At 37.0% G+C, this 24,183-nt stretch overlaps 1 protein-coding gene across 6 annotated transcripts in view; it reads right to left on the bottom strand.

Annotated features, from left to right (window-relative positions):
- RBPJ (recombination signal binding protein for immunoglobulin kappa J region) overlaps nt 1-24,183 on the bottom strand; it is a 100,434-nt gene that overhangs the window by 8,191 nt on the left and 68,060 nt on the right. For all 6 annotated transcript variants that reach the window (XM_039236658.1, XM_039236656.1, XM_039236657.1 and 3 more), the window contains 5 exons: nt 17,830-17,925; nt 10,889-11,054; nt 6,238-6,412; nt 2,203-2,340; nt 1,939-2,051 (listed from right to left, as the gene is read on the bottom strand). In XM_039236658.1, coding sequence (XP_039092589.1) covers nt 1,939-2,051; nt 2,203-2,340; nt 6,238-6,412; nt 10,889-11,054; nt 17,830-17,925 — 688 coding nt within the window. The remainder of the gene's footprint in view (nt 1-1,938; nt 2,052-2,202; nt 2,341-6,237; nt 6,413-10,888; nt 11,055-17,829; nt 17,926-24,183) is intronic.

The raw sequence follows: 24,183 nt of genomic DNA, 5'->3' as shown, positions 1-24,183 counted from the left end.
CTCCTGTCTGACGTTCTTTCTGCACTCGTGCTGTCTGTCTGAAATGCCCTTCACAGTTTATGGTTCCCAACTCCAGTCTGGTCTCTGTTCAAATTTCCCCACTTCAAAGATTTCTCTGACCGCTCTAAGCACTCCCCAAGGTCTCTAGGTCTACATCCTGTTATACTTCCTTCCCTAACATTTATGTTAACCTTTAATACATTAATATGGGTATTTCTTTAGCTAATGTTGCCCATCTCCCTACCAAAATGTATGCTCATGAGGACAGAAAGCCCACCTTGCTCACCACTGTATTAGCACCTCGACAGTGTCTGGCACATGGAACATTCAGGACTATTGGTAGGATGAACCTGTGCATGCAGGGCGCTAACACTTTGCTCCACAATGAACATCCTTAACAGTAACTACTGAGTTTTAGGAGGATTAAATGAATATGCGTAAAAGTGATTAGAAGAATACTATTAATATCATGCAAAATATTGGCTTTTTTACTTGCTTAACATCTCAGTATCCAAAGATTTTTCATTACCTAAGCCACAACTGTATAAAAGTCCCCATCTTTAAAGATAGCATTCTTCATGTTTATATTTTTAGCTCTGCAGGTCATTAGGCAGAGTATCTTCCATTCTACTAACACCATACCCACTTTTGAGTTTAAAGGGAGAGAGTGAGTGCACCTCAGCAACAATAACTTCTAAGATAGTCTGCACGACTGACTAAACTCAGGCAAAATGTTTCCGTTTGATGCTAAAGTCTTAGGGCAATATTTAAATTTGATGAGGTTTGAATTTTAGAGAAAAAACTGAGTTTTGAATGATGTGAGCCTCCAGCACTCATGCTTCTCCACCACGTAGGAGTCATGGCTTGGCTACAGCCCTGCTATTTGTGCATTCCACGGTTCTCCACTAGCAAGTGACAAGCACAATGTGAACATGAGCCATGTTTGGTTCGGTTTCATTCCCCACAATAGTCTTTGGACACAGACTCTGCTGAATGACCTCTCACCAACAAATAAACCAAAGATGTCCACTGCTATTTGGCATCAAAAACTTGCTTCGGTCCTTTCTAATTATTGAGAAAAGGAAAGATATCTGAGACACCAGGTAATGCAAACGTTACAATGTAAGCTATGTGTGTGGGAATTCTACATTCATAAAACACCAGGAATTACTCCAAATGGCACTCTCTCCTCTGTGCTGGCTATGTAGCTTGTTGGTGGAGTATCTACCATATTTCTTAGATAAACTGGATATAGCCCAACACCGTGCCCCCCCCACCCCCGATCTTGAATCAGACTTACTCCTAAATCCCCTCCATCATTAACATAAGTAACTTTTCTTTCAGAAGAGGAGGGGGAATAGAAAAGTGGGAGTTTAAGGGAAGTGGTTTTTACAGTTTCAAAATCGTCCTAGTGAACAAAAAGTCCTGAACACCATGCTTCTCTCTCAGAGTATGAAATAACAATTTAATTCTTAATAAATCAATCTTCTTGTTGGAGCATAAACTAATAAAAACTATGCTTATATTTTTAAAGTAAGAATTTCTATGCTTCTGAAAACTTGGTCCGGTGGTGGGATACAGCAGGTATCACAAAAAAATGAATACAGTGTATCTGTATTAGTTAAGGAAAGAAATCATAATGTAATTATTTAGTGCCCTCTATTGAACATGTTCAGATATACATCCAAAAAGGAAAATCTCCACCAAAATGTATTAAAACAGTATAACAGAAAGTCATTAATAATGTATTCATAAAAATTGGCTATCTGCCTTAAATTGTTTTTAAAACAAGGTGGGGTATAATTGTCAATAATCAAAGTCAGTGAATATTGATACATCTTAAAAAATGAAACTGAAGTATATTTTTACAACTGAATGCTGTGCCTTCTCGGTGTTAATTTTCACCGTACACATGACTGCAGCAAAAGGAGAGCGTACCAGCCTCGGGAGAGCCATGCCAGTGACCGAGCACACGAGTTTGACGGTCTGTCCGTAGTGGATGTAGCCGTCACGAACTGTGAATTCTTCTCCTTCTGATTCATCGTCATCCACTACAGTGGAGTGAAAAAAGAGATAATTTATCTTTTAGAATTCTTTAATCTACTTAGGAAAATAATAAAACTTAATAGATCTGTGTGTCTTATTATCAAAGAATTTAACAACTTCACACTAAAGACATCAAACACACATTTTCATACTCACAGAGATGAATGTAAAACGCTCCCCACTGCTGAGAACTGGCATGGAAATTACCTCCTTCCACATGCAAGTATCTGGTACTAACTGTCTGGGATCGAAGTCGATTGAACAGAGCCACTTTTGTTCCTGAGGCAATGCACACTGCAAAGAAAAAATAGCTTCTAGTTATGTGACTGGGGAGAAGGGACCTGGACCTGGCAAGTTATAATTATTCTTTATTATTACTTAATAATTAACAGATTCTGCTAACAAATTGATACCCTTAAAAAAAAAATCAAGGTTAACTCTCATTAATGATGTCAAGCTAAAGATGTAAAATACTACATCCATAAAATATTTTTAAATGAGCGCTATACAGTATGTTTAAAGCAGTGCTGTTCAGCAAAGGGAAATTATGTTTAAATGATAAATATGCAATAGGAAATTGAGTAAATTATGTCATTTATATATTTAAATAATGTACATCAAAATGAACTGATTAAAAAAAAGTATCTCCCTAGTATATCACTGAGTGGAAAAGTGGTCTATAAAACCCTCTGTATGCTGAGGTCCCTTTATATATATATTTATGTGACTGCACATGTCTGTCCATGTACTCACATCCAATCCTATGGAATGTACTCATAAAGGAGTCTAGAAGAATGTTTAGCAAAGTTGATGCCAATTGCCTCTGCATATTCTGATTTTAGAGATTTTGATTTCTTCTAATTACCTCAAAGTATAGCACTGCATGAAATTTCTTGAAAAAACAACCACATCTATGTAAGCAGGAAAATATTCTGAAAGTGAAATATGTTCTCTGTCAACAAGAAACTTACAATCAACAGAAAAACAAAGTGAGAGTTTAAATAAAATCCTGTAATTTGAATTAGAAATGGTGTGAATAGATGACATTAGCAAGAACACTCAACTCCCACTATGAAGCAAGCCTTGTCCACCAGCAGCAACAACAAAAACCAAAGAACAACAAATTTAAATCTGGGCAGGCTTCTAAACAGACTACAAAGATTTCCTCCTTAACCAAACTTAAAAAATCTTTTTAATGTTTATTTATTTTTGAAACAGAGAGAAAGACAGGACACAGGGAGCACGAGTGGGGAAGGGGCAAAGAGAGGGAGACACAGAATCCAAAGCAGGCTCCAGGCTCTGAGCTATCAGCACAGAGCCCGATGCGGGGCTCCACCTCACAAACCATGAGACTATGACATGAGCTGAAGTCAGATGCCCAACAGACTGAGCCACCCAGGCACCCCTCTCCTCGACCAAACTTTTAGGCCGGATCCTCTTCCGTCTTGGTCTGGCCACCCCAGTTACGCAAGATTCCATAAATCTTCCTCCCACCCTTGACACCTGATCAAGTTTCCCATGCGCCACCCTGTGTATCTGATCACCAGAGGCCAGCTTTTAACAAAAATCCTGTTAAGCTGGCTCCTCTTGAACCCTGTACCCTGAATGTTTCGTCTTAGTAACGTTCTATCCACTGACCCCTCCCGTCCCGCTGTTCCTGGACTATCAATCCATTGAGCTCAGCTCCACACCCAAGTCTCTTCCCCCTTCCATGACAGTACTGAATACAACTGTCTTTACCACTTTACTAGCGTCTGGCTCTCGTGTTCTCTCTGACACTGTCGGCTTATAAAATACATTAAACTATACTAAGGAAATGAAATTAGCAAAATCCAGTATGTGGCAATCTCTCAGGGCCAAATGACTCAGTCTCTTGAATAAATACATTGCGAGGAGAGACAGCTAATGAAGAGGGAATCCAGAGATAAAAAATACTCAAGGCAGGGCGCCTGGGTGGCTCAGTTGGTTGAGCGTCCCACCCTTGATTTCAACTCAGGTCATGATCCCAGGGTCAAGGGACTGAGCTCTGTAGGCATCAGGCTCCCTACTGAGTGTGGAGTCTGCTAAGATATTTTCTTTCTCCCTCCCTCCGCTCCTATGACTCTCTTGTTCTCTAAAAAGTAAATAAAATAAAAAACAAGTAGACATATTTACTTTTAAAAAACTCAAGGACATGTCAACATAATATATATTGTAAATATCTGATGGGGATTCAAAATTTGAATTCTGATTCAAACAAAATACTAACAAAATGACATTTTAGATAATTTTAAATTAGTTCAACTAACTAGATATTTGATAATACAAAGAGATTATTTTTTAGTTGTTTTATAACATATCTGTTTCTATGTGATCATGGTATTGTAATTACATTAAAAAACAAGAGCCTCTATCTTTCAGAGATACATACTTACAGATGATAGGTCTTGTATTTGCATTGAACTAAGATGAAGAAGTGCGAGTAGGATATAGGTAGATGAAATAACACTGGCCTGCAGTTAAGATCAGTCTTGAAATTAGAGGATGGACACAGAGCTTTCATATAATTATGTGCCTCTGTCTACTTTGCTATGTTTGAAAATAGCCATAATATAAATGGTTATAATAATAATGACTGAGTGAACTAAAACCAACCAATAGATAAAAACCCAGTAAGTTCATAATAAAATGAAACAAAATGAAAACAAGCAAACTAAACAAAAACTCCTAAAACCTTCGTCACTTTCAAAGAACACTACTGCTATTCTGCAAATTAGTAAGCAAGCATCTTTCCTGCCTTTTCTCTGCAGACTATATTTGAAACAAAATGCTAATAAATTCTGAGTAAAACAATTAGAAAAAGCCCTTCATAAAATACTGGATTCAAGCAGCCATCATCAATGGTTAATGGCTCCGAGGAACTTTATAACAATGGATTAGGCTAATGACAGCTCAACTTACTATAAACAACTTAATAGGACAAGAAGTGGGATAATCAGGTATCATCTCTGACTTCTGATTTGAAGGAAACAAACATATAGAGGACCAGCTAATTTTAAAATAAGTCTTTAGGTCTAACCACCAGTTTAGGGAAAATATGAGACAGCGGCACATGTAATCAACCAGATCCAGAATATGGAAATTCCAAAGGAAAAATGAGCCAGTTTCTTCCGCAAATGACATGGAGAGATTGCAGGGGGAGAGAACACACTATTATAGGATAAAATGTATGGGCCTTATTTGGATCCAAGTTTGAACAGACCAACTGTTCAAGAAGAAGAAACTCCTCCCCCTACACACAAAAGTACAACTATAAAACATTTCAGAGAGCATATAATGAATCTGCACATGGACTGGGTTTCAGATAGCATTAAAGCACTACTGTCCACTTTTTTAGGCGTCACTATTGAAGTGGCTGAAAGAACAGGTTATCTGAGATTTTCATTAAAATATTCCAGCAGTCAGAGAAGAAAGAGACCATGGAAACAATGAAACGGAACTGACAAAACCTACTGAGGCCAGGGGGATGGCCCCCTTACACAACTCTCTCCCTTTTGGGTGAGTTTGAAAATGTTTGAAACATTTGAAAATGTTCATATTAAAGAGTTAAAAAAGCAAAGAAAATTGGGTGCAGGGGCTGAAATGTACAACTCCATCAGACAGCGTTTATCTCTGGTATTTGGTAGTCTGAAAATTTGCTCACGAGGCAGCAGTTTTTGCCAGGGCAACTGTGTTAACCATGCTGTTCAGGTTTTCAGGGTGGCCTTTCACAGCCCATTTGATAACAGCATTTTTCAAAGAGGAGCTTTCGATGTTCTTGGGGGATAATTCTTAGTGGAATGAGAGCAAGGACATTTAGCGTCACTGGTCGGATGTACCCAGTGCCACCAGCGCTCCCTGTGGTCACTGACAGCAGAAGGAATAAGTTTCCATTTCCCAAATGCTTGGGGGGAGCAGTGCAGAACCAACTCTGGCTGGGAGCCATCTCCTTGGACCATGCATCGTCCATTTTAATTAAAAAAATAAAAATGATGACCATAAAATGGCAAATAATAAATATGACAGTTTCAGATAAAGTGGAGGGCCACAAAACCATTACTGACAAATGAATCTGCTATCAAAAAGCAATTTGTAGTTAAGAAAATAGTTGAATTTGTCTTATTAACTCATTGGGGGAATTGGTGACAACAAAGAAAACTCCGGTATACATACAGTCAGCATTTTTCAACGACTGCTTCTTTTTGGAAGGTTTAGAGATGACTTTTATCCGCTTGCTGAGGAACACACCAATGTCATCACTGTTGCCATAGAACATCTTCACGGACAACATGAAGTGCTTTCTCTTGTCTGAATCAGATATGTACAAAGTTTTGGCTGTGCAATAGTTCTGAGAAAAAAGGAAAGTTTCAATAGCACCAAAAACTTGTTGGTTATTACAACTCAGGATAGCCATGGCTAGGTGTTCGATGAATGAGTTCGATGAATGGCTAAAAAAACCAATTGCAAAAATTACTGAAATGGATCCTGGAAGACAAAAGACAGTCTTAAATACTAACATTACAATCTAGTTAACCCTGTTTTATAACAATTTTTTCTTGTTTTCTATAGCTCTATACCAACATAAAAAAATTGTAAACACTTTAACAGTAATTTTTAAAATAGAAGTTTACAGGGCACCTGGTGGCTCAGTTAGTTATGCATCTGACCTTTGATATTGGGTCAGGTCATGACCTCAAGGTTAATGAGTTCGAGTCCTCCACGGGGCTCTGTGCTGAGAGAATCCTGCTTGGGATTCTCTCTGCCCCTCCCCTGCTTGTGCTCTCTCTTTCTCCCTCTCTCAGAAATAAACAAACATTAAAAAAAACAACAAAAAAACCCAAGAATTTTACAGTGAAAAAAAGCACATGACTGTATTTCTGCACTGAAACCAAATAAATAAATAAAGCTATCAGAATTCAACTGAATTCTCTAAAAGATTTTTAGCGGCAATACTTTTCAAAATAGTGCATACAGTGTTTTTCTTTATGTGGTTGAACACTAGAGCAACCATCTGTAAGTCTGATAAAAACAATGTTAGAGTAACTGGATAATTATAAAATATTTTATTCCAGAAAGAGTTAGGAGAATAGTTTAAAAGAACTCTTTATAAAAATGGTTAACTTTGACCAATGGGAAAACTGATATTATATCATCAAAAGAACTGATTGATGCTTGGGGTGCTTGGCTGGCTCAGTCAATGGAGCATATGACTCTTAATCTCAGGGTTGTGAGTTCAAGACCTACACTGGGGGTAGTACTTACTTAAAAAGGAAAAAAAAAAATGAAACTGGATTGAAACGTAATTGAGAAGATAAACATAGCAAGGCATAATGCCAGTCTACCAGAAAATAAATTCTAGTAACTGAAAAGATAGGATTCAAGAGTTATAGCACTCCCAAATGACAGTGAAAGTGCTACTATTTCAAATATTTATGACAATTCTGTTATTGTTCCTATTCCCCTGATCCCTATGAATTAGGGAAGTAACTAAATAATTGATCTCTTTTTCTAGATTGGGTAAATAATGCTCAAACACAGGTTAGGTATTTAAAATATCTAAATTACTCTTTTTAGAAAATCAATGCTCTACCTTAAAATTAGGCTCCACAAGTTTCCTTGACTACCTCTGTTGTGTGTTTCCTTGAAAAACAAGGAAAAATGCCATTCATTTAAGAAATAGCTAATGTACTCTAGGTTTTTAACTTTTAAAATTTTAATAACACGTAATTTTAGCACAACAAAAATAATGCCACAGTTTATTTCATTTCTCATAGCAAAGTTATGTAAGACAACGTAGGTGCCATCGTGAGTATACTTCATTAAGTATTCACAAATTCAAAAGTGTGGTAGATGCTTTGTTCTGTAGAAGACAAAATTAAGATAAAGCTATTAATAGTAATAAGAAAAATAACAACAACAGCTCTTTGTACTCATATAGCTCCTTCTACCAGGAGCGACAGGTCTGCCATACATTAAAAAGCACTGAAGGTCAAATTAAGCCTAAACTATTGGAATTGTTCTGCACCATAAAACAAAGTCTAGGGAAATGGTATCAATATACCAAAGCAGGCAGTTACAAGGAACAAAATGAAATGTGTATCTAAATGAAGACAATTAAATTCTCATGGGGAAAGACTGAGACAAAGGTTTTTTCGGAAAAAGCAAACACACGTATCTCTTTGGAAAAAGAAAAATGTATCCTTATTTTTATAAAAGTGAGTAGTGTGAATCCACAAAACAATAATCATACTCATGATCCTGAGATCAAGCTGAGCTGAGATGGAGTCAGACACTTAACCAACTGAGCCACCCAGATGCCCCTGGGATAACTGTATTAGAACTGTTGTTGTTTTTTTTTTTTAAATACTGTTAAGACCACTGACCACAAACTACTCAAATTCCGTTTAAAAAAAAAAGGAAAAAGTCACTACTCAGAAAAAGTATTACTGCTTTAAGAAAATAGAAAATAAAGTAAATAAAATTTAAAGTTACATTCATACTAAAATTCTAGACTAGAAAATGGCATATAATAAATCTTTCTATGAATATGAACAATTTAACTTAAGAACAACTCCTTGAGTATCTTCAGGCCTTAGTAAAAACATGTGTCCAAAATGAGAAGGCAATACCAAATCTAATACTGGAAAAGTACTGTAGAAATATCTGAATTATAGAAGTGAAACAGTGCTAGCAAGAGAGGTGTAGGGAATGTAGCTTTTAAATATAAGAAGAACACAAGTGGGCTAAGTAGGGAGTCAATTCGTGTTGTATACCCTACCTATTTGCAACTATGTAAGATGGAAAATTGAGGAAATGAGTATTTAACAAATAAAAATATCATTAAGTGAAATCTCAGATCCAAGATATTAGCAACTTCGAGTCAAATGTCGTGACCATAGCAAGTGCTACGTATACTAGAACTTTATTGTAATGAATACTAAGTACAAATACCCAATAGTGCAAAGTAACTATCCTTTCTTTTTCGATAATGATTTATTGTACCATTCAATGAGCCGACTACTAAAAGAAAACAATGTTACCTTAAGTGAATGGAAGTTGAGAGAGATAGGCAGGAGCAAAGGGCCCTTTCTGAGGCTCAGCAGGCCACTACTCAGTTTTGTTTTGTTTTGTTTTGTTTTGTTTTGTTTTGTTTTGTTTTGCCTACCAAGGCCCAAATATATTACGCCTTTAAGCTCCAAGCACATATGATATTCCTTCCACCTGGAAGCCTTCTGTAGACTCTCAACATGTCTTACATATAAAGTAAGACTTCTCTAATAGCATTTTTCATTAAAACTAGTGTTAATAGCTTTGGCTTACAGACATTATACTACCCCATTAGTAGCTATTTACTAGTTAATGTTCAAGCTCCAGGTATTCTGTGAATCTTTAGGGCTTAGGGAAAGAATATAATGTTGTAAGTTGAAGAAAGATATACTGAGCCACGATGCTGATAAAGGCAAGTGAGGATGCTGTTTGTTTGGTATTACTTCCCTTACAATGCTAGAAGCTGGAACGGGTTAAAGTAGGCAAAAATTCAGTTAACAGTTATATACCCTGGTAGCTACAATCCTTGGCTTCTCACTACCTATTTAAGTATTCATTTCATAGTATCAAGTTTATCTAAATGTACACCTTGGAGACCTATAACTCTGAGACTTTTTATATAACAGGAAAATAGGGGAGACACAGCTAAGGCCCATTAGATCACCCTACCACTTAAATACACCTTTACTCTAGTTGAAGGGTCATAATTTAGAAACATTTCTTACTGCTCTATTCTTTTAAGATGAAACCACTTTTTTGTAGTAAGTTTTATTGCAAACTGAATTAAAAATGCGTAGTTGATAAGTCTTACTGATAAAAATCTTAAGGATACAAATGTCATACATAAAAATATTTGAGGAGGGTGGATATTAAGGCTTCTTAGTGCTCATGCTCCATATTAGCTATAAAATGACTTAAAGTGAATTGAAGTGTACAAATCTCCCTAACAGCCTCTGTCTGTACTGTAACTACAACACAGCAAACATGAAGACATTCACTGACGATTTACTGACTGAGGAAATAGCTTTTCATGCACTATTTTAAAAGATATTCATGTGCGTTTTGAGAATTAACCATTTTTCAGATTTTAATATCAAGGAAAATAATAGTTAAATGCTAAGTCATTAAGAACTATTTTTGAATACTAAAGGTATAAATTGAAATGATTACTTTGTAATTTCATAAAACACAAATAGCAAAACTAATACATAAATTTTGTCCCCTAGCAAATTAATCAAAGAAAATCCCTGAAAGTCTGAGTAAAGCTAACTGTGACTATTTTTGTCTATAGCACAGTTTTTGCTCCACAGAGAAGCTACATAAAATATTTATGATCTTTATAACCCAGGTAAATACTTGTAAGAATTTATCTGTATCAGTTTGTTTCCAGTGCAAGACTAAGATTGAGAGAGGGTAAAACATTACTGAGCTATGTATGTTCACTGTTACTTGAGTACCATGTCCCTGTCAGACACATGAGGGATTAGCTTCTGAAACTGACTACTGGCTTCCAATGGCAATCTGATTCACAGCCTGCCAAAACTGCTAACAAGCCACCTTTAGATATCAACAGCTTGTGACTAGACCACAACTATTTAAGAAGTTTATCTCTGGTGGCTGGGGGAGGGGGGGTAGTGGGCTGGGGTGGGTGTGTTCAGAAAATTGCTACCAAAGCCATAAAAGAAAGAAAATCACTACCACAAAAACAAATAAGGAAACTGCATGCTAATAGGGTACCAGGGTGCCCTTTTAGGAGAACCAACATAGTTTAATTTACCTTTCCTTCCAAGTTCAGCTGCTGCATTTCTTGGTCACTATTTCCTATTCCAATAAATGCACAGGGTTGAGACTCTTGCTCAGAACAACCATCATGTTCCATTTGTTCTTTTTTTTTCTTCCATCCACTGCCCATAAGATACACACAAGGAGGAGGGCAAAAAAACCTGAAACAATGGTGGGAACACACACACGCACACACAAATATAAAAACAAACAATGCAATTAGATTAAGAAAGCATGTCTTTTCCTTGGCCATGTGAATATAAAATTATACTGAACTACACTAAGTAATCTCCTGATGAAACATTTTGGTGAAGCCTTTTGTAATGCCAATTAATCATGTCCACAGCACAGATATCAAGGCTTCCACAAAGACTACATTTGTTTGGAGAAGGTTCATTATACTGGAATTATGCATTCAGTAAGATTAGACACTTTTTATTTTTAGTATTTTTTTAATGTTTGTTTATTTTTGAGAGAGAGAGAGAAAAGTGTGGGCAGGGGAGGGGCAGAGAGAGAGAGGGAGACACAGGCTCCAGGCTCTGAGCTGTCAGCACAGAGCCTGACACAGGGCTTGAGCTCATGAAACATGAGATCATGACCTGAGCTGAAGTCAGACGCTTAGCCAACTGGGCCACTCAGGCATCCCAAGATTAGATACTTTTTAGAGGGAGGAGTCTCTGAATTTTCACATAGGTCAGAGTTCTGAATTACTGGAGTTCAGCAAATCCAATAATTACAAAAGATACTACACCATCACAGAATCTGCAATCACTAATTAAGATCACTCAAAATGATATACTATTAATTAATGTTACCGCTACTCAAAATGATATATTAATAATTAATAACACTATTGCTGTGGCTATTATGCTAAACTTTATTTGGTAATTAACCTGGAAAATAGAATTAGAGCAACCAAAGTAGAAACCTTCAAAATATTACAAAAGTAGAAGAATTAAAAGCAATCGATAAGTGGGTTTCTGTGTATCTGGCACCCCAGATACCTGGTGCAAGTGGATGTCTGAAAGAACAATTCACTGCACCCTTTCAACTCACAGATCGCCAACGGATTCGTTTTGCTAGTTGCCAAAAATCTGCCCTCAAAAATTCTTCCCACCTAGAATCACTTCCTTATACAGCTGACCCTTGAACAACGTGGGGATGAGGGGTGTCAACTCCCGGCACCGTGAAAAATTCATGTCTAACTTTGGACTCCCCCAAACTTAACTAATAGCCTACTGTTGACCAGGAAGCCTTAGCATTAACATAAACAGTCAACATATATTTTGTATGTTATATATATTATATACTATAGTCTTATAATACAATAAGCTAGAGAAAAGAAAATTATAAGAGGAAATACATTTATAATGTTATACTGTATTAACTGAAAAAACTCTGAACATAAGCAGACCCGTGCAGATCAAACCTTTGTAGTTCAAGAGTCAACCGCTATCTTCTCTTTGGCAATTAAAAAATATCAGTTTCAAAGCCTAGTTCAAGCCCCATATTTTATCATTAAGACCATCATCAATCTAGTCCTTATGTAGAGTGTAATTTGCTTTTGCTCAATTATACACACGGGCTGATGCATACTTTAAAACACTTACACAATGTCTCATCAAGGGACCTGAAAACTCAAATATCTTCCTGAAATAGTGGCTAAGTAAACTCAAATAGTAACCAGGTAAGTAATTTAGTGGGTAAACCAGGTGCACGATAAGTAAGTAGGAATATCCTTTATTCCCTCTTCTTTCTTGAAAACACACAGCCCTCATGGTAATTCCTGCTTTTTGTATAGTTAGGAGTAAAGGAAACTTTTTCTTAATTCTTTAAAGCCCACTGTAAGAAAAAGTAGAGCTTAAATTCAATGACATCAGCCACTGGTGCGTGACTCTGATGATAAGGCACAACAGAGGATAGCAAGCTTGTGAGTACACACCCACTCAATCACTTTGCTGGACTAAGGGCATGTGGGCCTAGTGTTGGTCACATCCTCCAATTGTTCAACAGATGCTTGAAGTCAAATTCATATGGGATTCCTAATTTTCAAAGTGAGCAACTAATTTATGCTTTTTAACATCTTGTAGACCAATAATGAGCAGACTTTATAAGAAGTGAGCTGGGTGTATTTAATATTAATTCATTAAATGATCATAGCCCTAGTCTGAACCCCTAGTATAGAAGGCACTAGGAATATAGTAGTAGTTAAAAAAAGAAGATAGATAAATATTCCTGTCCTGATGGGATTCACGACCTCTAACAGGAGTGACAATTAAAAAACAAACACCATAAAGGACTAAAATGCGTTTATAAAACCAGGGTGGCCAGGGAAAGCTTCCTTTAAAAGGTCACGTTGAGTCACAACCTGAAGCCATGGGTAGCTGAGGGAAGAGCAAGTAGGAAGGACTGACATGGTCTGTGTCAAAACAAACACAGACCAGTGTGGCTGGAGTTGAGAACAGAAGATGAAGCCTAGATAACGGTGAAGTAGACCAAGTAGGACCTAGGGGTCAAGTCGAGTAAGGAGGGAAGCCCTGGAGTCTTTTCAGATTTATTTAAACCAATAAAAAAGAAGCAGAGCCACTTTCATGCCTGCGTACTCTCACTGTGACCATGGACACAGAGGTCACAGCCGAGGTAGTGGGCTTAGTTCCAGGTCACTCTGAGTTTGGAGGGATGCCTGGATTGGCTGGGTCAGTTCTGGAGTTGGCTCAGTTCAAGTCTCCCCCAGGGATCTTTCTGGCCTTGACGCTGGGAGCCACCCAATGCTTACAGTGGCACAGACATAAATACCTCTCTGGCACTCTACTGGGAGGTTGAGAAGGCATCAATTTTGGAAACTTGTCTCCCATGAGTGTTTTTTTTTTTTTTTTAATTGAATACTAAGATTCTTTAATTTAATAAGTTGGTATACTAGCTATAAAATTCAGAGTCATGCTTTAGAATATACCAGATGCGGTAGTCAAATTTCAAAAAGTTATCATAAAAGACACTTTTATTTCACATCTGAAAAAATATAAAGAGGGCTAAAACTGTACACGATTGGGTAGTGCTAGTTTTCTCAAGAGTACTGTGCTAAGATGGTGTGAAACAAGGTATAAAATTAGACAGGTTGGCAAGCAATTCTTTGTCACTTAAAACACGGACCAAGATTGTATACTGAAAGTGCTTTCCAGTCATGTAGTAAGAAAAATGAAGAAGACTTCACAAATGTCTCAGAAGTAGCCTTGTTTTGTTTTTTTAAATCAACTCTAAAGCAATTCAAAGAAGTTGTGATGAAGAAAACAGCAAATCCCATACAATCTAACCATTGAGACTATTTCTATACAATGTGCTAATGACATCAGATCTTAAACATCCCAATACTGCCACTCCCTAAAAAATAGCTAATGAATCAGGTTTGCATTTCCACAGACTTCAGAAGATAAGCATACATACAAAAAAGAACATAGATAAAGGACATTAAAGGGAGGGAGGATTTTTAAAAAGGTCACCTAATTATAAAACACACTTTATAATGCCATGTGCAATCAGTGATTTTTAAATTTGGACAGTTGGTCAATATGTACCAAATACTCAAAGAAAAGTCTGACCAACAAGTGGCCAGCTCAGTTTAACAGCTACCATTAAAGAATATGCTATGATACAATGTGCCTTTATTTTCCAATATTTCCCATGGCTACTCTAACAACTATGACAAAAAATGCTTTTTTCCTGCCACTTGGTGGCAATATGCACACATTTACAATTTTATTCATTTCCTAGTTTAAACAATTAGTCTTTATTTTCAGAGAATGATTCAACAACTTTTTCCTCAAACCCTGATGAGGTCTGGAAAATACTTTATAGACTCAAAGAAGCCTTTTTATTCAGCCCAATATATAAAATAGGTTAGGTTAGACCAAATCCAAACACGTCATTTATGTTATGTGACTACCTTTGCAGAGTCATTATCCTTTGATGATTATTCAATCCAAAAGCACCAAAATAGAAACTTTTTGCACATCTCAGTTGCCTCAATTAACACACATTCTCAGTATGACTTCAGAAGCATCATTTAATTATCTAAATGTCTTTACTGTTGCCTCAACCACATCATTACCACCTTCAGTACTGCTTAACAACTTCCCTTGACACGAAGCTGAAGAAATACTAATATGTCAAAAGTAATTTCCCTATCTCTAATGAAACTTTCCTCTAAACAAAATAATCTTTTTAAAAGCTTATTTTTCAACCTGGAATAATCTTCTTTAATGAAAAAGTAAAACTAATCATTAGTATCAGTGGTATACCAGATGTCCAAAAGAAATAAATATCTGTTATTAAGCACAAAACTTTAGTACCAAGAACAACTTAAAATTTTAGGAGAAATTTTCCTGACCAAATATTTCTAGCATCATTTGCTATAGTTATTTAAGTGCCAAGAAGACTGTGGTCATGTCCCCAGGTTACCTCACGCCTTATGCTGTGGCAGCTTTTCAGAAAGGCCAAATCTGGATCAACAAGAAAGGCGGCAGATCTTACCCTTTCCACTCTACACTCTGCCAATGAATAAGGGGCCAGACTTCTTCCAGAAGGAAGGCTTGCCAGTCATCCAGGAGGCTGGACGACATGAGGAGTCCCTTACTGCTAATCCTTGTTAAAAATCAAGTAATTTCCATAGGTTTCCCCCTTTGTTGTAAAACTAATACATGTCTACTCTGAAAATTTAAGAATATGTAAAAAATACAGGGAAATAGCTACTCAGGCTTTTCATCATTTTTTCTTCATTCTTTGGGGGCTAGAAGCTTAGAGTCTTCAGGCTTTCCTTTACTTGGTGTTTTAGCCTGGCCAGGCCATACCCAAACAGGGAGGGACTGAAGATGAAGGCAACCACCACCACTGCACAGGGTAACCTTTAAATCACCACCTGAGAAGCCACTATAGCTTTGTATTCACTTATTTCTGACAGTGACTAACAAACAGGAGCCTTATTTGGACTTAGAAGTAACTTCTGAGTAGCTCTTCCTTTCTGCTTTCCCCTCATGGCCTCAGTTATCCAGTATTAAAAGACACAGTGACTTTAAAATTCCTAGTAAAGATCCTTTTGCAAAGTACATGGCACCTAATTTCCAAACCAACATAAAGAATGAATTAATGAATGGATCCAGCTGTACCAAAATGCATCTTCAAAACTGTAGAGAGAGAACAGCATTGCTGCACTAAACACACCTCCATTTCTACTTCCATTAGATCCAGCCCAGGTTCACCCTGATGGTGAAGGGACGATCCGAGGCAAAGTTTACAGCTGATGTTCTATAGGCATCTTTACCTCTACCATCTTCAAGCTCTACTGTGAGTAACACTCAAACACAAAATGGAAAGCTATGAAAATCAGGTTGATAAAAAAGATAGGAAATCTGGAGTTATATAGTTCCAGGGTTCCAATCCTGGTTCCATCGATTCCTAAACTAGAATGAACGTGGGCATATTTAAAGTCTCTGGTCTTTAGTTTTCTCATTCACAGAATGGGGATTATAGTATACTGACCAACAAGATTATTCTGAGGATTAAAATTTTAAAATATCTGTAAAGCAGTTTCACTCTTGTTCATAAGTGGAGTTTAATAAAGGGGTAGTATTTCCTCTTCAGATTCATTATGAGGTGCAAGGCTGGCCTTCTTTCAAGTATTAAGGGTGTTTATTTGCTCTGTTTTGCTCAGAAAATAAACAGACGGTGCTATGCACATACATTTAATTTCACTTGTGTAAAGAATACCCAGTATCAACTTCATTAAAAAAAGGGGGTGGGGGGTCCACTATCTTGACTTGGTTTCTATGCCCCAAGCTAAAGATTCCAACTTCTTCCCATATTTAATTCCAAATCAGATGATTAAGTTTTATTAGTAAATTAAGATAAAATAATCAGAAATGTAGTAAATCTTAATAACAATAAAAAAGAACACTTTGGCAGTATGAGTACTAAATACTGTTTGCTTGCACTGGTTCATCCTATTTGAGGATAAAGTTATCAGTTAAATAATTCACCTTCAGCTTGGCTCGGATTTAGAGGACGTTAATTCCCTTCTCTGATGCATATGCTAAGGTTCCCTTTACCTCACAAACTCTAAAATATCAGTCATCCTTTTCACACCTAATGTCTAAACCTAAGTTTTCATTCCTTCTCTCGCTCCAATTTGGTGCCTTTCTGGCCAATCCAAAAAATCTTTCACCTTCTTCCACAAGCAGCCCTTGTCCATGAAATGCTTAAAACAGTCTCAAAGAAGTCCCAAAGTCCCAGAAACCAAATGAAAAGAAACAAAAATCCATAATTATACACCCAAAATGGCAAAATTTATAAGATAGTCAAAGGCTAACTATGAAGATCATTTTTGTTATAATTTAATTCTGCTAATCCGATCTCTAGGTTATTTCTGTACTGCCCACATGCTGAGTACAAATTTGCCAACTCAATGTTACGATTTTGTCTTAATCTGAAGAGACGCAGGGTCAAGGCAGAGAGCACTGGGAGCTCCTTTCCTTATAATCACTCCACGGTTCAATTCAGGGCTTGGTTAGCCTTCCTCTTTTCAAAATAGTGCTTTGGGGGTCACACATTTATAAAACTACATTTTCCACCAAAAGGAAAGCTATTTTTTGAACAAGCTAATGCACCAAAGGAATACTTAGGGAACATCATGTAGCCCCCCCCCATCCCAGATTATGGATTATTTCCTTTTATGACATCAGGGATTTAGCCAGATGATCTTTACTAAATATGCCACAATTCACTTTGTTTCTAACATTCAGTAGAGACCAATAGCCTATTTTTTATTTTGTACTTACAAATTAATCCAATAAAAGAAACCACCCTCTAACCTGCACACTAATACATCATTTGCAAATCCATGTAAGAGCTACAATTAACCACCAACCAGAAGAATAATAACCTTACCTTTTTTCATTTCCATATGACTTCTGTGCAACTTTTGCATGAAGAATAAGTACTGTTTGATCCCCTCGCTCCTTTAAGTAATTTCGCATAGCTTCCCTAAAATAAAATATAAATATTACTATTACAGGGGTGAGATTTAGAATATTACTATGCTGTATAATAAAAAAGAATGATTAAGAGTATTTTTATTTTCTAAAAATGGAAACAAAAAAGCAAAACAAACCCAAGAATTAAATTCAAATATTATATAAATACTGTTCATCTTCAACTCTATATTTTATTTTTTAATGTTTATTTGTTTTTGAGAGACAGTGAGAGCACAAGTTGGAGAGGGACAGAGAGAGGAGACATAGACTCTGAAGCAGGCTCCAGGCTCTGAGCTATCAGCACAGAGCCTGACGGAGGGCTCGAACTCATGAGCCATGAGATCATGACCTGAGCCAAAGTCAGATACTCAACCGACTGAGCCACCCAGGCGCCCCATTCTTTTTTTTCCCCCAATTTTTTAAATTTATTTTTTATGTTTATTACTGAGACAGAAACAGAGCATGGGTGGGGGAGGGGTAGAGAGAGAAGGAGACACAGAATCTGAAGCAGGCTCCAGGCTCTGAGCTAGCTGCCAGCACAGAGCTCAATGCAGGGCTCAAACTCACAAACCATGAGATCCTGGCCTGAGCCCAAGTCAGATGCTTAACCAGCTGAGCCACCCAGGAGCCCCTATATTTTATCCTTAAAAAGAAGAAACTGTCCCCTTGGAATTTATGATGTAACTCAATTAAATCACAATTACAACATCTTTAGAATGATTCTAGCTAGAATCATTATATAAACTCCTAATTTACCTTTTAACTGTTTATAAAATTAATGGCATGCAATACTTTTGTATTTAACAATCTAATTAACCACCACCACCAGCACCACTCCCCCAGCTATTAGAATCAGTGTTTTCCAATGAATACAAAGCCATAACTTTTTTACATTAGGTCATTATTACATGTCTTAAAATAACAGCCTTCCATAAAGACTACAAAGGGCTATCATTTAATAGATAAACCCACAATTACCTTGAAGGACGTTACCAAATATATAACAAAATTTAATACAGGCTAATTCGAATCAGTGAAAAACTGAATTAAATTTTGGAAAAAACATAAATGCTTGGAAAAACTTAAGTGTTAATTCAAGTGCAAATTATTTCAACTGCCTACATGTATAAGGTGCATGAAAAAATTCACTGTCTGAAATATACTTATTCTCTCAATTTACTATGGTAAATTATGGTATTTACTAAGCCACACCACAGAGTATACAAGGTCCACACAGATCAAACTCACAATCGTGAATCTGCAGAATCCCAATTTTGAGATGCTTTACACCTTACAAAATTAAAGCAAAGGTGCTTCAAAGATACTCAACAAGCATGTTTAATACATTAAATGCTATTTATGTTGTAAATAAAAGACAAACGTGTAAAAGTACAGTTATCCAATAATAGTACATTATTAAATGTGGGGAATTCTAAACTTGCAGCACTTACTAAGTGGCTTGGGGCAAATCATTTAACCTCACCCAGTCAGATAACAACGCAGACCTAACACAGAGCACTTGTGGCTGCTGTGGGTATTAAATGAGATAATCCACATGGCAGCACTTGTGGTTACCGACTAAAAACCTGTTAGATGCAAGGCAGGGCAGCTAATGCTGGCATCCATTAGCTTGAGAATTAATCTCTACCACTGAAAAGGAGCTTAAGAGTCGAGTGAAGACAGGAGTTTGGAAAACAAATTGCAATAAAATACATGACTCTGAGGTATGAACAAAAGTGCCACTAAAGGAATGTTTATGTAAAGTTAGGGAGGGGTGATAAAGAAGGGCAGCTAACTCTTAAACAATGTGGGGGTTGGGGTGCCAGTACCCTGCACAGTCAAAAATCTATGTACAATTTTTGATTTCCCCCAAAAGTGGACTGTTAACCAGAAGCCTCACAGATACCAGAGTCGATTAACATATTATTTTGTATGTCATATGTATTACACACTGTATTCTTACAATACAGTGAGAGAAAAAGAAATGTTAAGAAAATCGTATGAGGAAAATCCATTTACAGTACCGTACTGCATTTATCAAAAGAAAATCCTCATGTAAGTGGACCCAATGCAGTTCAAACCCATGTTGTTGCTCAAGGGTTAACTGTACATGCTAGGAAAATTTTCTTAGAAGAGTTAAATTCCAAAGGAAGAGGAGGAGACACAGAAAGTGGAAGGAGGAAAGAAAAAGGCATTCCAGGGTCTGGAGAAGTATGCACAAAGACAAAAAAAGACCCAGCACATCTGGGTACACTGAGATTCAGGCTGAGGAATCAGACAGACACAACAAAACAGCAGCTAATATTTCTTGAGTATTTACTACGTACCAGGCTCTGAACCAATCTCGTTATATGCACTGTTTCATTTAATACTCATAATTCAAACAGGTCAATGTACTGTTAATACCACTTTGAATGTCTTGCCTAATGTGATGCAGTTGATGGCAGCCAGGAATCGAAACAATTCTTTAAGAGTCTGAAGTGAGCCACTAAAGTGAATAAAGCTGACAAACTGCGTAGAGTAAAATTGTGAGAGGCTTGTCAAACCCCTTGAAAATCTGACTTTTGTAAGCGTATATACAAAGTATGAAAGTTTAAGTTAATTCAAATATCACTCTATGACAGAAGATGAAAAAAGTGATAACAAGTAATAAAAATTTTTGAGACTGGATAAAAAATTTAAACATAACAAAATAAAAAATAAAAATAAAACCCATCTCTTAAAACACCAGGCTATGAAATCTGGATTTTCAATCTAGACAAAAGAAAATGGGAGATCTTAAGGTTTTTTTTAAAAACATACAATTATTTTTCATTTTTAGTTAATTTTAGCAGTAGAGTAGGGAAAGGACTAGAAAGCATTGAGACAAAACTTGAATAAAGGTTGACATTACTAAAAAAGAAGTAACAAGATAGTAGGAGGGAAGATGGAAAAGACTTGACAACTCTTTAGATCTTTTGTTTTGAGAGAAGTGTATATTAACAGATTCTGTGTGACAAATGTTAATTCTGAAGCATCCCGGACCTCCAAGCTCTAAGTATTCAATACGTTGTTGGAAATACTCATCTATAGTCCCAGAGATGGGTCTGGGGTGCAAAGATGGGGTTTGCTGGTGTGTAGTTCACACACAAGCCACAGCAGTGAATGAAATCTCAGAAAGAAAACAGTGACAGGAGAGTCAAGAAGAAAATGTATAAAAGGAAATGGAGAAGAACCAGTAAGAGATAGAACTGAGACTGTTTATTAGATTCTGTTGAAGGAGACAACTATCAAAGGGTGAGATGTTGCAGAGGTCAAGGTCACTTTAATTTTAGCAAGAAGTCTAACAAATGCCAGGTAACAGAAAGCCTAAATTATTTGCAAAATGAGAAGCCACTGTAAATCTAATGGGTAAGAAAGGAGCCATAAATATTGGCAACATCTTCAAAGGAATGGACGAGTAAAATGACCAAAGATCAGTATCAAAGGACTAGCTAATTGTGGAATCCACAAGTGATGCTGCCAAATCCTAGCATTTCAAGGGTGGGAATACAGAAAACATTCTCAGAACTGCGGGGGAGTGGTAAGAGGTACAGCCTGGAATCGATAACCATTAGGTTTCTGAGGTGTTCCTAAGCCAGGTGCCTGATCAGTGTTCAGGGTGGGTAAGAAACCAAGAGCAAAGTCAGAAGGCCAGTCAGTCTCTTGACAAAACTGGCAGAGAAGTCCAGTTCTCAGCAAAGAACTTGAAAAGGTGATTAATACTTGGGAAGAAAAATTTTAAGTAGCAATTTTAAGTATACTTACTCGTATTACATTATATTTGCATTTAGAGTAACAACTATTATATCATTATATTACTAACAATTATATATCATTATATCTCTATTATATTAGCAGTTACTTGATACATTTGTCCGTTTTTTTCTTGTCTTCCCAAACAGACTACAAAGGCTTTAAGACATACTAGTAGGCATATTTTAGAAATGGAGGAGAGGTTAAATAACTTTCACAAGATGATAAATACCGAGGATTCAAACTTAGGTAGGGCAACTCTCAAGGACAAAATTATACTATCAGATACTTTGAAATCTCTTTGCTGTGAAACACACACACAAAGGTCTGAATCTTTTTTTTTTTTTTTAATTTTTTTTTTAATGTTTTATTTATTTCTAGGAGAGAGAGAGAGAGAGACAGCGTGAGCAGGGCAGGGTCAGAGAGAGAGGGAGTCACAGACTGAANATCTAGGAGTAAAGAAAAAGTAGATGCTGGTTAAAACAGTGTGTTTTATAGTCGTTCCTGTTTTATTTTGCCAAGAAAACTTGATTATTGCTGGAAAAATGTGCTGGCAAAAGATGCTTTCTTCTCTCTCTTTTTTTTTTTTTTAATGTTTTTATTTATTTCTAGGAGAGAGAGAGAGAGAAAGACAGTGTGAGCAGGGGACGGTCAGAGAGAGAGAGAGTCACAGACTGAAACAGGCTCCAGGCACTGAGCTTGAGCTGGCAGTCAGCACAGAGCCCGACGCGGGGCTCGAACCCACGAACCGCAAGATCATGACCTAAGCGAAAGTCGGACGCTTAACCGACTAAGCCACCCAGGCGCCCCGACAAAGGTCTGAATCTTAACTCTTGTCACCAAGTCTGAGTTTTCTTACCTATAAAGTATGTGCGTACATACATGTTTTAAGTTGGCCCCACAGACTGTGATATACAAAATGTCAGTTAACTCTTCCTATTATTATTATTTTCATAGAAGGGGCGGTAGGAAGGCAAGGTGTGGCACCACTCCCATCGAAGCTGGAGCGAAAACTTGAAAATGATCAGGCATATCCCTTGACTTGCAACGTGCACTACAGCACAACAGGTAAACTGCCTATTTATTCATCTTCCCATTAAAGGTTTATTGAGAGCCTATGACATCCTGGGCACTGGTCATCATGCTAGTTGCTTACGTTGGAAGTGGCTGTGTACAATTATGATTATGACAAAAGATTTCAGATCTCAAGTTGTTTATGGTGATTGCAGATGACAGCTCCAGTTTTCATCCTTTCCCCTGCATTCTTGAAAAAGCAACTAGAACCTTAACACAACCATTAATAATAGTTTTCTTATAACTAATTTGCTACACAGCTTCTTTCAACAAGGAAAAAAAAACCCTTTGCTTTCTTAATAGAACACTGAACACATTAAAATTATGTTCTCTGGTAATTAAAGATTGATCATTTCCTCCAGCATCTTAAGGAACCTTAACAAAGATATACTCTGAAGAAACACAATTAAATAATAAAGCCCACAGAATGCAGCCCATGTGCTTTACATCCAAACAGAGTGGGGTTTCATCAACAAAATGGGGTTTCAATTTCAGTACTACTGACATCCTGCGCAAAATAATCCTGTGCTGTGAGTGGCTGTTTTGTGCACTGTATGGAGTTTAGCAACATTTCTATCTACATAGTTGAAGTCAGTAGCACCCTTCCTCAAACTGTGACAACTCAAACTGTCTCTAGATAATGGCAAATGTGAAGGGAGTTGAAGGGGGAGGTCACTTGGGTAGAAAACCACTGGGTTAGAGACCCCAAAAGTATTGAACAAGATGGCAAAATCATCCATTGTTTTTTCAAAAAAGAATAAGGGAAATTTAGGCATTGGCAGGCATAATGTAGATATTCCAAGAATCTTACTAGTAGAATTACTGCTTTGTATTATTGAACTGTTAAAAAGAATGACAAAGTTAAAACTCAATTTCCTAGAATAGTTACTATTCTAACAAGTCTGAAGTATATTCTTTGTTGATTTCACTTAAGGATTCCTTAGAACATAAAATATTCAGTCTAAATGAAAAGCAATTAAAAATTATTTGATGGGGTGCCTGGGTGGCTCAGTTGGTTAAGCGTCAGACTCAGGATTTCAGCTCAGGTCATGATCTCATGGTTCATGAGATCAAGCCCTGTGTCAGGCTCAGCACCAACGGCACAGCCTGCTTGGAATTCTTTGTCTCCCTTTCTCTGCCCCTCCGCCCCGTACCCTCTCTCTCAAAATAAAGAAATAAATTTTAAAAAATTATTTGAAGAACAGTGTGGCAACTACTTTTGAAAGTCTGCTTACCGAAAACACAGAAGCTTAACGTTTAGAATATTAAGAAAAGCAGAAATTTTATTTTACTTTTTTTAAGTTTATTTGAGAGAGACAGAGACAGCATGAGTAAGGAAGGAGCAGAGGGAAGGAGAGAGAGAGAGAGAGAGAGAGAGGGAGAGAGGGAGAGAGGGAGAGAGGGAGGGAGGGAGGGGGGA

This window comes from Hyaena hyaena, unplaced genomic scaffold (genome assembly GCF_003009895.1).
Source record: "Hyaena hyaena isolate Hyena2069 unplaced genomic scaffold, ASM300989v1 scaffold_114, whole genome shotgun sequence".
Classification (NCBI taxonomy): domain Eukaryota; kingdom Metazoa; phylum Chordata; class Mammalia; order Carnivora; family Hyaenidae; genus Hyaena; species Hyaena hyaena.
This window is presented reverse-complemented; position numbering and strand designations above follow the sequence as displayed.